Consider the following 16,346-nt stretch of genomic DNA (forward strand, 5'->3'; position numbering starts at 1 on the left):
ATCCAACTGCTGATGGCAGCTCGAATAAAATGCCTCATTTCTAGTTTTCTGACTCACAATATTACTCTTTCATTTTTTCAGAAATAAACTTTATTCATAATAATAATAAATATATACAAAAGAAGAACAATGCAATGCTCTTTGCATTCTTGTTTATACATTCCATGTTATTAGTTCTTTACATAGTGCTGTCTGTAAGGAGTTTATGCGTTCTCCCTGTGTCTGCGTGGGTTTTCACCGGGGGCTGAGATTTCCACCCACCATTCAAAAATGTACCAGGGTGTAGGTTAATAGGTGTAAATTGGGCGGCACAGACTCATACAGCCAAATTGGCTTGTTACCATGCTGTATGTCTAAATTTTAAAATGTTAAAATTAAAAATAGTGTCAGCACATCTTTGCCACTCATGTGGCCTCCTGGGGTGCTACCCTTCTATGAGATGATGTGGCAAGTAATGTATTCTAAAGAGAAAGTTAAGCAAGCAGATGCATCTTAGATCCTGGTTTGGCTGCATGCCACTAGGCAGGCAAACCAGCCCTGCTTGTAATGCATGTGGCGGGGCAGTTGGCCAAAATGGCACCGTCGGGGGTTTCTCCTTCGTCCTCAGCACTGAGCTCAGAAGCCCGCGCTTGGTGACCCATGTGACGCCCTGGTGACATCACCACCCCCAGCGCGGTTCTCAGCCAGGTCCGGGCTGGGAGTATAAGGCCAGTCCGGCAGCCTGCAATAAATCAGTTCTGCTCACTGAGCTCAACCCGTCTGGTTGTGTATTACTTCAGTAGCAGATTAGCTGCTGCTACAATTGGTGACCCTGACAGGTTCAAACACCTTTGAACCCAACATGAACGACCCTTCAATCAGTGCTATAGCTGTCAAGCTTCCTGACTTCTGGGTTCAGGAGCCGGAGAGCTGGTTCAGCCACACAGTTTCACCTTCGCCAGATTTCATCAGACACGACCAAGTTCTACCATGTGGTCGCCACCCTGGACCAGCCCACCGCCAAATGTGGGCTGCACCCCATTCAACACCAGCAGAAGATAAATACAGGACCATCAAGCAGGTGCTCACCGGCTCCTTCGGACTATTCAGGCGCCAACGTGCCGCTTGGATGCTGCATCTCGACGCTCTGAGGGACAGATCCCCGATGGAGCTAATGGACGAGATGCTCACACTCATGGGCGATCACACCAACTGCCCACTCTTTGAGCGCATCTTTCTCAACCATCTGCCTGAGGACATCCGGCCGCTACTGGCCCAAGAGAGCTTTGCCGACCTGAGGAAGGTTGTTCAGAAGGCTCAAGAGCTAAGCAATTCCCAGAGGGTTCACAAGTCCAACAGGTCACAAGTCACGGGCATGTCCATGCCAAGCCTGCCTCTAGCGCTGCAGTAGAACACCCATCCACTGCAGAGGCCACAAAGAGCAGAACCAGAGGCAAGGCATCGCTCCGGGCCTCTCCTTCTACCACTAGCATTGGGGAGCCAAGGCTCAGAAGTGTCAACAGCCCTGCTCATTCCAGGGAGCCGAGCAGGCTGGCCGCTGTTAATGAATGCGTTGGCTGGCCAAGGACACAGCCTTCTCTACCTGCGGGACTCAGTCACCAGCCAGCGTTTCCTCGTCAACACTGAAGCCCAGATCAGCATCATTCCGGCCACAGCCATCGAGTCCAGGAACCGGCCTCGAGGACCTCCCCTCCGTGCGGCCAATGCAACAGAGATCCGGACGTATGGAGACAAGACCGTCCACTTCTAGATCGGCCGGTAAAAGTCTTGTCCCTTCCGACCGCCATCCTGGGTGCCGACTTACTCCTTGCCCACAGTCTCCTAGTTGACATTCGAGGTAGGTGCCTGGTAGATGCCCGTACTTTCCAGACCGTTCGCATTAATGCCTCCCGCACAGAGCAGCCGCAAATGGCCATGATCAGTACACCCAAGAACGAGTTCCAGCGTATCCTGGATGAGTTTCCAGCCCTCCTCAAGCCACAGTTCTTTGCTGCCTCACCGTGCCACGGGGTGTTCCATCACATCCCACCCAAGGCCCACCAATCTATGTCAAGGTATGCCAGCTCCAGCCAGACAAGCTCCAGGTGGCGAAGGAAGATTTTTTGCATCTGCTGGAGCTGGGGATCATTTGACACTCCGACACCCCTTCGGCCTCACCGCTGCACCTGGTCCCGAAAGCCTCTGGCGGCTGGCGCCCCTGCAGAGACTATCAACAACTCAATGAAGTGACAGTTCCTGACCGTTGCCCGATCCCTCACATCTAGGACTTTACGGCCAACCTGCATGGTGCGAGGGTATTCTCCAAGGTCGACCTGGTGCACGGGTATCACCAAATCCCAGTGCACCCCGAGGACATACCCAAGATGGCCAACATCACCCCGTTTGGCTTGTTCAAATTCCTTCGCATGCCATTCAGGCTCAAGCATACCGCCCAGAAACTTCAGCACCTTATGGACAGTGGGCAGGGACTTGGATTTCGTCTTCATTTACTTGGACGACATCCTTGTTGCCAGCAGGGATCAGCGCAACACAAGGCCCACCTGCACACCCTCTTCTCCCGACTGGCCGATTTTGGGCTCACGATCAACCCAGCCAAGTGCCAGTTCGGGAAAGAGTCCATGCAGTTCCTGGGCCATACCATCACAGCCGAAGGAGCCACGCCCGCCGCTACGAAGGTCACCGCTATCAAGGAGTACCCACGCACGGACGACAAGGGGCTGCAGGAGTTCGCAGGTATAGTCAACTTCTATAACCATTTCATCCCAGGAGCTGTGCACATCATGCAGCCACTCTTTGCCCTCATCGTGGCCAAACACACAATGTTTGCCTGGACTCCAGAGGCCTGCAGGGCATTTGAAGCCAAGAAGGATGCCCTCGCGAAGGCTACCATGCTCGCCCACCCGCACACCGACCCGCATATGGCGGTCTCCGTTGATGCTTTTGCCACAGCCATTGGCGCCATCCTGGAGCAACAGCAGCAAGTAAATAGACAGTGGAAGCCTTTGGCATTCTTCAGCCGGCTTTTTCACCCACCAGAGCGCAAGTATAGCGCCTTCGACCGTGGGTTACTGGGCATGTAGCTGGCAGTGTAGCATTTCCGCTATTTCTTGGAGGGGAAGACTTTTACCATCTTTACCGACCACAAACCCCTCACTCAAGCACACGCGATGGCAAAGGATCCCTGGTCGGCCTGCCAGCAGCATCACCTCTCCTTCGTGTCGGAGTTTACCACCGGCATTCAGTACAATGCGGGGAAGGACAACGTGGTTGCCGATGCACTCTCACGACCAGCCATCTACACGCTGACACCTGGCCTCGACTTCGACCAGCTCACTCGGGACCAGATGTCTGACGAGGAGACGCGAGCCTTCAGGACTGCCATCACGGGTCTGCGGTTATGGGACCTCCTGACTCTCCTAGTGGTGAAGGCACTGTCCTGTGCGATGTCTCCATGGGCACCCCATGACCGGTGGTTCCCCAGCAGTGGCACAGACAAATCTTCCATAATATCCACGACCTTTCGCACCCTTCCATCAGGTCCACAGTCCGTATGATGGCAGAACGTTTCATCTGGCATGGGCTGAGGAACCAGATCGCTGGCTGGGCCAGAACCTGCACCCATTGCCAGATGTCCAAGGTGCACAGGCACAAGAGTTCGAGCACGTCCAGGAGTGGTTCAGCCACATTCACATGGACATCATCGGGCCCTTACCCATTTCCTGGGGTAAACGTTACCTGTTCACAGTGGTGGACTGCACCACTCGTTGGCCCGAGGCAATCCTGATGCCAGACGCCGCCACGGACTGCTGCTCCCGAGCACTGTTGTATGGTTGGGTCGCCCGGTTCGGCGTCCCAAATTACCTCACCAGTGATTGGGGATCCCAGTTCACCTCTGCGCTCTGGGCACAGCTCACCAACAGGCTGGGGATCGAGCTACACTGTACCACGGCCTACCACCTGCAGGCCAATGGGCTGGTCGAGCGAGTATACTGCCACCTTAAGTCAGCACTTATGGCCCACCTCACCGGTCCTGACTGGGTGGACGAAATGCCTTGGGTGCTCCTGGGCATCCATTTGACACCCAAAGAAGATCTGCAGGCATCATCAGCTGTGCTGGTCTATGACGCACCGCTAGCGCTACCTGGTGAGTTCATCAATGCACCTCACAACCCCCAGCGGTCACCGCATGAGCTACTTCCCCACCTCTTGACCCAATTGGACTCCTTCACACCCCCACTGCCGCCCAGACACAGCACACGGGTCTCTTCTGTCCCTAGCGAGCTGCACTCCGCAGAGTATGTTTTAATTCGGCGAGGCCCATCCACGGCACCTCAGCAGAGACCTTACGAAGGGCCATACAAAGTCATTCAGCATTCAGGGTCCACGTTCACGCTGGACATCAGCGGCAGGTGGGAACTGTTTACGGTGGACAGGCTGAAGCCAGCACACCTCAACCCCACCGAACCAGTAATTGTGGCCCTGCTTGTAACGCACGTGGCAGGGCAGCTGTCCACGGCACCGGGCTCAAAAGCCCACGCTTGGGGACCCATGTGACGCCCTGATGACTTCAGCGCCCCCAGCGCGGTTCTCAGCCAGGTCCAGGCTGGGAGTATAAGGCCAGTCCGGCAGCCTGCAATAAATCAGTTCTGCTCACTGAGCTCAACCCGTCTGGTTGTATGTTACTTCAGAAGCAGTGTAGCTATTTCCCAGTAATAAATACTATTTTATCTCTCTTCTGTTTGCAGGTTGCTGCAAAGTCAGCACAAGGGTCGAGTCTCAGGTTGGGGAAATCTAGCAGAATCTTCTGTGAACACTTTTGTTCAGAAACCAGATGTGCTGCAACAGATCCAGCTACCCATTGTCAAACAGCAAGTCTGTAAAGCATCCACCACCATTAAAGTGACAGATAATATGTTCTGTGCTGGTAAGTTATAGAGTCTCTCTGCATGGTGACAGCCCAGTGCATCTGACCAGTAGGCCTTCACTAATACTATACACATCCCATTTTATTATCCCCACCTTCCCATTATTATATGCTCCCATTTTCAGTTCACTTTCATTTGAGTGGGACTGTCTGATTAAGAGAACAAATCAAGCTGGAAACCCTGCAAGCTATGGGAGATTGACTGTGGGCTGATAGGCTAGAACAGCTCGTACTCAACTTTGCTACTTCTGAAGAGAGAGGAAGTGGTCCAGGAAACACAGGTGCAAAGACCATGTGACCAACATGTTAAAGAAACTACTCAGTTTGAACTGCAGCCATTTTAAGGAGACAGCATTTTGGAGCAGAGCACTTGGAAGTAATACAATGTGCTGTGGCCTTATATGGTAATAGACAATTTGTCTGATTTCTCCATGTTATAGAGGAATGAGTAGGCCATACCGTGACCAATGGAAAGTTCACTTTGAATGGCTGACCCACAAAAGGGTTCTGGAATCTTTGTGAGAATCACTCGCTTTGTGTCCCTTATGCAATGAAAAGGGGAGTTTTGATTACCACTCATCTGAAAAGGGCATTTCTCTGGAAGCATCTCAACAAGGATTTTGTGAGTTTATAACAGTCTGTCACCCCAGTCCTTCCACCTACTTTGTGACTACTTCTTTGCATCAATTTAATACCTGTGTGTCAACACTGAATTTCTGAGATTGAACTTTCAACTGCCTTTCGAGAATTGTGTCTGAGCTGTAGTGACTTGGGATATTCCATACACACACACACCCACATAAGTATATTTGCGCATAGTTGGGGGTTAAGTAGATAAGTTTAGATAAATTAGATAAAGAGTTATATTATTGGTAATTAATAATAGAAATATTATTTTAAATATAACACGGTTTTGGCTAATTTCTATTGTTGCTGCCTGAGTACGTAACTCCATGAACTTCTCCCAAGTTCTACCACTAATCTATACATGTAGGACAATTACCCTAACAACCCCTGTATCTTCAGGATATTGGAGTAAACTGGAGCATCTGGGGGACATCCATGCAGTCACAAGAAGAACATGTAAACTCCACAAAGATAGCACTGGAGGTTGAGATTGAAGCCTGGTTCCTGGGGTATGAGGCTGCAGCTCTACTGGCTGCACCACGATACCCTTCTGAGTCAATCAGGCTTTAGTGATAGAACTGGTTAGAATGATGTCTGGCCACCCAGGTTCATTTTGTCCTCTGAAAAATGTGAGGATAGTAACATTCTGTCGAATTCTTGCCAACTGTAAATGGACTTCATGATAGTTGTCACTGATTTGGTAAAGATTAAATCAGTGTTGCTTACAGATATTTGAGGAAAGGAAGAGTCTCATTCTGGTGAGTTAAGCACTGAGACAAATATTCTTGGCATCAAATGAAGCAGAAGCTTCATTATGATATGAAAGGATATTAAATATCCATACATAAATATGGGTCATTCTCCTACCTAAATCAAAGTTGGGGCCTGGCCCTTTCTTTTTTTTAAACTTTATTTAAAGATAAAAATCAAAATACAAGAATAACAAAGAAAAATAGAAAGAGAATTTTCTTACATATATTTTTTTTTAAACCCTATTCCCCCCCCCCCACCCTTTCAGCCAGCGCCCTTAAGGGGAGTAAATATAAAAAACAATACAGTGAATATGAAAAATATTTCAAAATATTTCTAAATTCATATACTCCAAATAAGGTGACCACATTTTATCAAAAAAAGAATAATTATCGTGCAGATTACATGTATATTTTTCCATAATAATACAATTTCTCAATTCATTATGCCAACGTGAAATATTAACCTCAACATTATCCTTCCAAGTACTAGCTATACACTTTCGTGCCACAGACAGCACCAAACGTACAAAGGCAATTTGAAATTTATTTAGCCCTAATCCTTTCAAATGAACCATATATCCAAACAGAAAAATCGATGGTAATTTAAATGGTAATTTAATTTTAAATAATGTTTCCAAAATCAACCTAATTCCTTCCCAAAATGATTGTACTTTAACACAAGACCAGACTGCATGTAAAAAAAGTTCCAGTACATAATCCACATCGAAAACAAGAATCCTAATTACTAAACCCATACTTTTTTAATTTCTCTGGAGTCAAATATAACTGATGTAAAAAAATTATAATTAACCATTCCATATTGTACATTGGTCACTTTAGTTACACCATCATGACACATTTCCTCCCAATTATCTTTCGGGAAAATAAAGATTAAATCACTCTCCCATTTAAGCCTAAATTTCTCCCAACCTGGTTTATCCATGGCATCTAGTAATAATTGGTACATATCCAAGATATAACCTTTCTTAGGTGCAGAAGACATCAAAAACTCAAATTTCATCAACATAGGTAAAATCATCGCTGCACCATAATTCTCTTTTATCAAAGCTCTAACCTGATAATACACAAATAAGGAATTTACTGAAATGTTAAATTTCTCCCGCAATTGATTAAAGGAAAGAAATTGACCTTAGAATTCCATCTCTTCAAGTGATTATTAAACAATGAGAAAGAAATAAGCCGATTATGATATAATGGAGTATGAACCGACAATTTACTCTTTATTCCTAAGACCCTGTTTCTTTCAACCCATATCTTTAATAAATGTTTTAATAATGGCATATTACACCCTTGCAACAAATTCAAATCCCACTTAAATATAAACCTGATGTATGTCAATGTCAGATATACAAGCCATTTCCACCTTTCCCCAACTCAAAGGTTGGTCCATATCCAACAATCTGCTAATAAATTTCAACTGAGCTGCTTCATAATAATTTTGAAAATGAGGTAATTGCAATCTGCCTAAAGCATATTTCCATGTAAGTTTAAATAAAGCTACACGAGCTAATTTCTATTTCCACTAAAACTCCTGCACTGCTCTATTCAAATCTTGTAAAAAACCCTTTGGAAGTGAACACGGTATGGACTGAAATAAATATTGAATTCAAGGAAAAATATTCATTTTAATGCAATTTACTCAGCCAAATAATGTCAACGGTAAATCTTTCCATTTAATCAAATTCATTTTAATCTTTTTTAATAAAGGAACTTAATTTAATTTATATAAGGACTGATAATCTGCACTTACTACCACTCTCGAGTATTTAATCCTATCGGACCATTTTAATTTTATAATACTTTTATACTCTGAATAATCCCCATCCCCAACTGGCAATATTTCACTCTTATCCCAATTTATTTTATATCCAGACAATTCTCCAAACTGTAACAAACAATCTTGTAAATATTTCAAAGACTGTTCAGGTTCTGTCAAATATACCAACACGTCATCTGCAAATAAATTAATCTTATATTCATCCGCAATTTTCATTCCTTTAATCTTATCATTCTGTCGTATTGTCTGTGCTAGCAGTTCAATAGCCAATGCAAATAAGGCTGGTGACAGTGGACAACCTTGTCAGGTTGATCACATTAATTTGAATGATGAAGAAATTTGGCCATTTATCACCACCCTAGCAACTGGGTTTGTGTATAAAGCCTTAACCCAGCCAATAAAATGAGGGCCGAAATTAAACTTTTCTAATACCTTAAATAAAAAAATTCCACTCAACCCTATCAAAGGCTTTTTCAGCATCCAGCGCACCCATAATGGTTGGGTTGCTGTCTAAATGCATTGACCAAAGTTATCAATCTAAGAATATTGTCAGATGTGTTTCTATTTTTAATAGAACCTGTTTGATCTATGTGTATCAACTGAGGTAAATACTTAGCAAGTCTATTGGCCAACACTTTTGCTATAATTTTATAGACATCTCCAAATACAGAAGATAAATCTTCATAAAATACTTTATAAAATTCAACTGAAAGACCATCGTCCCCTGGTGACTTTCCATTTGGCATCTCCTGTATAGCCTCTTTAATCTCAAAATCCGTAAATGGAACTTCTAATTCTCTAATCTGCTCCTCCACTAAAACAGGTAAATTTAATTTAGATAAATAAGATTCAATAGAACCGACATCCTGCTTTCCCTCAGAAGTATATAATTTTTGGTAAAATAAATAAAATTGGTCATTGATTTCCTGAGGTTTTTAGGTAACTATTGAATTATTTTTCACAGCATTAATAGTTTGCGATGCCTGTTCAGTTTTCAATTGCCATGCTAATACTTTATGAGCTCTCTCCCCTAATTAATAATAACGTTGTTTAGATCGATTAAGTAAACGCTCATACTGATAGGTTTGTAAAGTATTATAATGCAACCTCAATTTCATTAAAGCAGCTTTTTTATCTTCTGTAACATCTTTCTGAAATTCCTTTTCCAATTCAGTAATTTGCTTCTCCAACATTGAACTTTCTGCAGCATATTGCTTTTTAACTTTCGTAGTATAACTAATGATATCCCCTTGTAAATAAGCTTTTAAAGCATCCCACAATACAAAGTTACTACACTCTGAATTAACATTGTCAGCCAAAAATAACGCAATTTGCTCCTTTACAAAAGTAATAAATTCCGGTTTCTTCAATAACATTGTATTAAATGTATCACCTCTGAACTCACACAAGAGAAAAATAACATAGAATGGTCCGACATAACCCGGTTTTTTTATTCAGTCTGAACTACTCTACCCAACAAATGTGCTGACATCAAAAAAAAATCTATTTTAGAAAATGAATCATGTCGAGACGAATAAAAAAAGAAATCTTTATCTGTAGGATTCACTCTCCTCCAAACATCAACCAAGTTCAAATCTTTCATCAAAGCCCCTATTTGTATTACTGCCTTTGATTTCCTGATACTTTTCGGGGATTTATCTAATAAAGGATCCAAAACACAATTAAAATCTCCCCTACCAAAATATTATTATTGGCCTGATTTAACAACAAAAAAGTCTCTGACATAAACCGTTCATCATCTACATTAGGTGCTTAAATATTTAACAAGGTCCAAGATTCAGCAAAAATTTTGCAATTAACCATCAAAACCCTACTCGCATTACCTTCAAATGATTCCAACTCAAATGGTAATTTCTTATGAACTAATATTGCTACACCCCTCACCTTAGAATTAAAAGAAGAAAACACATGCCCAACCCATTCCCTCTTCAGCTTCAGATGTTCTTTTTCAGTCAAATGTGTTTCTTGCAAAAAAAAATATCAATTTTCATTTTTTTTATATAGGCCAAAACTTGTTTACGCTTAATCGGGTTATTCTAATCCTGAACATTAAATGTTGCAAAAGTCAAATTAGACATCACTAAATCTAATAATATATTACCATACTATAAAATAATGCCCCTACTACTAAATCACACAATAGTCTAATCCCCCCCCATTAAAAAATTTCCCAAAAAAATTACCAAAACAAACTACTATAAAGTAGTAGCCCACTAAAAATCTGGGTGTGGTAAAGTCCACAAGTGGTAGGTGACTAGAGGTCTCAGTGTCACCCACCTCCACAGTCAGACTTCACAAAGTACTAAAACAAAACCATTCAACTCATTGATTCCAGTCCCAAAGATTGTTCCAGATCTTCAATATCAAGAAGACTTTGCGTCAATTCAGTTTTTTTCCCATTCTTTCCATATTTTCCATTCTTCCCATTTCCATTACCATTAGCCCTTCTCTTAGGTGACAATGGTGACGATCGCCCATTTCTTCATAAATCTGACAATGAATTAGCAAAAATTAATGCATCATGGTCATTTTCAAAAAACTGAGATTGAAAATTCCCATAAAAAACTTTCATTACTGCTAGGTAATGAAAAGCAAATTTATATCCCTTTCGCCACAATACTTCTTTAGCCAAATTAAATTCTCAGCGTCATCTAATAATTTCTTGACTCAAGTCTGCATAAAAAAACACCCTATTATATTGAACCATCATTGGAGCCTGGTTCTGCCGTGCTTTCTGCACCGCCAGTCGGAGTATCATTTCTCTATCTTGATATTTCAAACAGCGAATCAAAACTGCTCATGGTAATTGACCTGGAAAAGGTTTCTTCCTTAATGCTCTATGCGCTTGGTCTAATTCTAGACTATCTGGAAAAAATTCCTTGCCCAACACTTCTGGAATCCATTTCTTAAAAAACTTCATTGGATCTGAACCTTCCATATCTTCCAGAAGACCTTCTATCTTGACATTATTTCTGCGAACTTTGGTTTTCTTTTTTTTTTAAATTTTTTATTTTTCACACCATAAATCACATTAGCCATGATATACACTATTTCTTTTTCACACATATACAGTGACTTTTTCTTCCCCCCCCCCCTCCTCCCAAGCCACCCCCCCACCCCCCCCTCTCATCCATTTTAGGTATACAATCTAGATTGCATTAAGCCAGTCAGACAATGTTGTCATTCAACAAAAATACACCAGAAATTCTACTGAGTCCATTCTTTTCTTTCCTTCTCCTTCCATCAACTTAGGTAATGTTTGTCCCCGGTAGGTTTTCGCTATTGTATTTAATGTAAGGCTCCTATACTTGTTCGAATATTTCAATATTATTTCTTAACCTATATGTTATTTTTTCTAATGGAATACATTTATTCATTTAAATTTAGTAGTTTCTTCCTTTTAATTTGGTTATGTATTCCATTAATATTTAAAGTCATATAGTTCAGCGTAGCCCTTTTATATTTTGTTTATCTTCTCTTTCCGTTTTTCCATCATTACCTTTCCTCCTTTTCCATTTCTGTTTTCTTATTTTCAACTCTTTATAAGACAACATTCCTACAACATCCAACATTTTCCTTATTCTCCTATTTCTATCTTATTTATCCCCAATCTCCCCTTCCCCTCCTGAGTTGTCCTTTATCCCTTGTCGGACAACCACATCTCCCCTCTCCATTTGGATTTGCGAATCCACTCGCAAGCGTCAACTGATTTTGCAGTGACCGCTATTTCCCCTCACCCCGCCCCCCCCAGAAAAGATTTCACTTTTCATATGTCACAAAGGTCACTCTTTTAATTCCCTCCTTATTCTCTCTATTCCATTACCTTCCCTTATTAATTCTTGTCTATACTATCTATATTTTCCTCTAAGTACAGATACATTCACGTATGCACATTGTCTCTATTCACTCTTATACCTCTTTACCCGCATACATATCAATCGTGATCATTTTTACTCTCATTACCCGTCTTCATCCCTCAGTCTATTTTTGTCTTTACCCACATACATATCAATCGTGATCATTTTAACTCTCATTACCCGTCTTCCTCCCTCAGTCTATTTTTGTAATTGTTCTGCAAATTTTCGTGCTTCTTCTGGATCCGAGAATAGTCTGTTTTGTTGTCCTGGAATAAATATTTTCAATACCGCTGGATGCTTTAGTATAAATTTATACCCTTTCTTCCATAAAATCGCCTTTGCTGTATTGAACTCTTTTCTCTTCTTAGGAGTTCAAAACTTATATCTGGATAAATGAAGATTTTTTGCCCTTTATACTCCAGTGGTTTGTTGCCCTCTCTTACTTTTTCCATTGTCTTCTCCAGTACCTTTTCTCTTGTAGTATATCTTAGGAATTTTACTACAATAGATCTTGGTTTTTGTTGTGGTTGTGGTTTAGAGGCCAATACTCTATGTGCCCTTTCTATTTCCATTTCTTGCTGTAGTTCTGGACATCCTAGGGTCTTAGGGATCCACTCTTTTATAAACTCCCTCATATTCTTGCCTTCTTCATCTTCCTTAAGGCCCACTATCTTTGTTATTTCTTCTGTTATAATTTTCCATTGTATCTATTTTTTGAGCTAGTAGTTCTTGTGTCTCTTTAGTTTTTTTATTAGATTCCTCCAATTTCTTTTTTAAGTCTTCTACCTCCATTTCTGCTGCTACTGCCCGCTCTTCCATCTTGTCCATTTTCTTTCCCATTTCTGTTAAGGTCATCTCTATTTTATTCATTTTCTCTTCTGTGTTGTTTATTCTTTTTCTTAGATCCTTAAATTCCTGTGTTTGCCATTCTTTAAATGACTCCATGTATCCTTTAATAAGAGAAAGTATATCCTTTATCTTGCCTTTCTTTTCTTCTTCTATTTCACTGTACTCTTCCTCTTCCTCTTCTTCTTCCTCTGGGTTGGCCATCTGTTGTTTCTTTGGTGCCCTTTCCTTCTCTTCTTTCTTGTTTCTATTGTCTTCTGTGGTCTCTTCTTGCTGCAGGTGTTCTGCAGCTGTCGTTGCCGGCTGTGGAGATCGACTCCCCAGCTGGTCCCCCCTCCCGTCGGTGTGTTTTTTTTCATGCGCGGTTGCGCACTTTTACTCGGCTCAGCGAGCCATTTTTGTAGTCCATTATTTACCGACCTGAGGGAGCGGGTTTCTCTCTCCGCAGCGGGCCTCTTCGGACAGGTAAGGCCTTCACCTTTTTCCTCCTTTGTCTTCTCTTCCTCTCTTCTTACCGTTGCTTTCGATTTTTCTTTTTTTGTCGCCATCTTCTTTCCACCTTTATACTCACTTTTCTGTAACTTTTATTTCTGTGCCTTTGTGTTTTCCTTTGTTTTTCCCGACTTTTCTGGAGAGGGCTGGAGTTCACCGTCCGGCCACTACTCCATCACGTGACTCCTCCCCGAACTTTGGTTTTCTAATGAGTCAATCTTCTTCAATAATTCCTCCTTCTGAATCCCCCAATCTACAAAAGAATCTTCACTTTTTCCATTTTTTCTCTATTACATTCCACTTCATTCTTACATTCAAGAAAGGCCTCCTCAATCTTTTTAAAGTTATCTTGCACAGTATCCACTAATCATGTACATCTAGTAACATCACTCCTAACTACATTGACATCTTGCTTCACAAAAGTTATTTCTTCACACATAGTGTTCATTTTAGTTTTCATTTCCAAAAATCCTTGCATCATCTGATTAGTCATCTACATTGACATATTTGACATATGTTCTATTTGCTGCGCAATCCCTTCCAAAATTGTAAACACAGAATCCATTCCGGGATCCATCACCTCTTATCGGGGCCTACCTTCTTTGGTCTCAATCCCCAGTTCTTCAAATTCCAGTAAAGGTGAACTCTCTTCTTCTTCCAAGGCAGTGGGTCCTCTTCCGGTGCGGCTGTGGATCTGAACACCCGACGACAGCGTGCCGACCTTGCCAGCTCGCCATTGCTCAGGATCCCCGACAGCCCACACCTTCTCCAAAAGTTCGCGGACCTGCGACACACCGCACATGCTCGGCAGGGCCACCGAACGTGCAGGTGTGTCTTCCGACACTACACTGCACGTCCTTGGACCACCAGACAGTGCTGCAGGCTCGTGGGTCTGTTCTCACTCGGCCAGCCCGCCCACATGCCTGGAATCACGAGCACGCGAGTCAGGACCGGCCGAACTTGTTGCTGGGCCGGCGCCATCTTGCGATTGCGCAAGCGGCGCCGGCGTAATACTTGGCTGGGCAGGAGTCCTCTGAGACTTGAGGTCTCCAGATGATGATTCCGTGGCTTAAGCTTGATAGGTAGGCCTCAACTCTTCAACACTTTTGTAAGGTAACTTCTTCTGTAACTGAGTTTTCAATTTTTTTCACATTTGCAACCATTTTGATCCTCCACTGTTTCAAAGTCTTTAAACAATCATTTTAATCACTTTTACAACTTTTAAAATTGGGCATTTAATAGTTTAACTGGGGAAGGGTGGAACCACATTGTCTAACCCCCTATGCCATCTTGCCACGCCCCCCCACCGCCCCCCCCCCCCCCCCCCCCCCCGGGCCTGGCCCTTTCTTACACAAATTAGGTTTCATGTTCCTTCCATTCATCTTGAAAAGCCAATAAAACCCTACCCACTAAATGGGAAATCAAGCCACTTGGTGGCACTCTGAACAACACATCAGTGGTAACAGATGTCACTGCTGTATTTCTCTCTCAATTCCAAGGCAATCCCATCATTAAAGAAGCAAGGTGTGTCAATGGTGGGATCAAGAGAACAAAGGTGTGGCCAGAGGAGATGTGAAGTCTTCAAGATTAGGGACGCAGGGGGAACTAGCATTGAGGTTCCCCAAGTAAAACAGTGTAGTTTATATAGGAAGGATAAAGATACATGATGTCAATACACCGTCAATAATCACAAAAGACTGAAGTTTTTTTTAAACTTTATTTAAGATTTTATAACATGAATAAGAAATAAGATTACATTCAAAAAAATTTAAAAATGAAATAATGAAATTACAATACAACATCAGTAATCTAAACAAACTATACCCCCCCCCCAATAATTATTACACAACATTAATAAACCAACTCAAATTAATCCAACCCCCCCTCCTTCTCCCCCCCACAATAAAGAGTGAAGGATTAATAAGATTAGTAATATATGTAAGAGAGAAAAAAAACCCACTTACAAAAAAAACAAAAACATTAAACAATAATCAATTCTTAAAAAAGAATTGTAGCATGAGAAAAAAAGATTTAAAAAAAACTTTCTCTATAAAAATAAACCTTTACCAAATATCAACTAACTTCACATCTATCATCATATTAGTCACATAAACCACCATCTTAAAACAAAATCCAAACCTTATTAAGCATTGTACAATTCAATTTTAGTACTCTTCCACCATTTTTCCCTTTTGCTTTTGAATACTTATCCAATAAAAGCCCCAATACCACATTTAAATATCCCCAATCATTACTTTAAAATTCACATATCCAAATAATAAAAACACATCTACAACAAAAACTATATCTTCAACCAATGGAGCATAAACAACAAACAAAATTCAAGCCTTATTAAGAATTGTACAATTCAATTTATAACTTTCACCATTATACAAAAGACTGAAGTTGTGAGACTGATAGGCTTTTATTAACTATAGACTGGAACAGCCGTCAACTTCATTGACTGATCAAGGCAGAGTGGAATGGAGACATGCAAAGGGCTCTGGGTAGGATTGGTCTCGAGAGGCGCGTCCAGCTGGCAGCAGCCGATCATAGCATAATAGTGGTTTACCACAGTACATAACCAACATTTTGGGCTTGAGCCCTTCCTTCATCAAGATATGAGGAAAACATACCAAAACGCTGAATGGTTTGACCTGCTGAGTTTCCCCAGCTTTGTGTTTTTTACTGTGTCTACAGACTTTTGTGTTTTATTCCTTGAGGTTCTCCAAACTTGTTCCTCAACTGTGGAACAATAAGGAGATGGCAAAATAAGCGAGCAGTGAGGATGTAGTTGCTGTCTTTAAAATAGATGACAAGTCACGATGTGCTAATTATTAGTCATTGCTCCTTCTCACAGGGAAAATGCTCACTTGCATCCATCCCTTACTCCTTCACTTTCATATTGACCAAGAGCTGCTGCCAGAATCTGTGTGGATTTGGCCACATGGAGGGACTTGTTCACCATGGCCTACATTGTGCGCATGATCTCTTCATAGTAGCTTAATGAACTCAGGATGACCACATAT

General features: G+C 42.1%; 1 protein-coding gene across 1 annotated transcript in view; it reads left to right on the forward strand.

The window, feature by feature from the left end:
- Positions 1-16,346, forward strand: part of f2 (coagulation factor II (thrombin)) — a 107,720-nt gene that overhangs the window by 76,414 nt on the left and 14,960 nt on the right. Inside the window, exon 12 of the mRNA XM_069895864.1 lies at positions 4,746-4,924. Coding sequence (XP_069751965.1) covers positions 4,746-4,924 — 179 coding nt within the window. The remainder of the gene's footprint in view (positions 1-4,745; positions 4,925-16,346) is intronic.

The sequence above is a fragment of the Narcine bancroftii genome, chromosome 1, assembly GCF_036971445.1.
Source record: "Narcine bancroftii isolate sNarBan1 chromosome 1, sNarBan1.hap1, whole genome shotgun sequence".
Lineage (NCBI taxonomy): Eukaryota > Metazoa > Chordata > Chondrichthyes > Torpediniformes > Narcinidae > Narcine > Narcine bancroftii.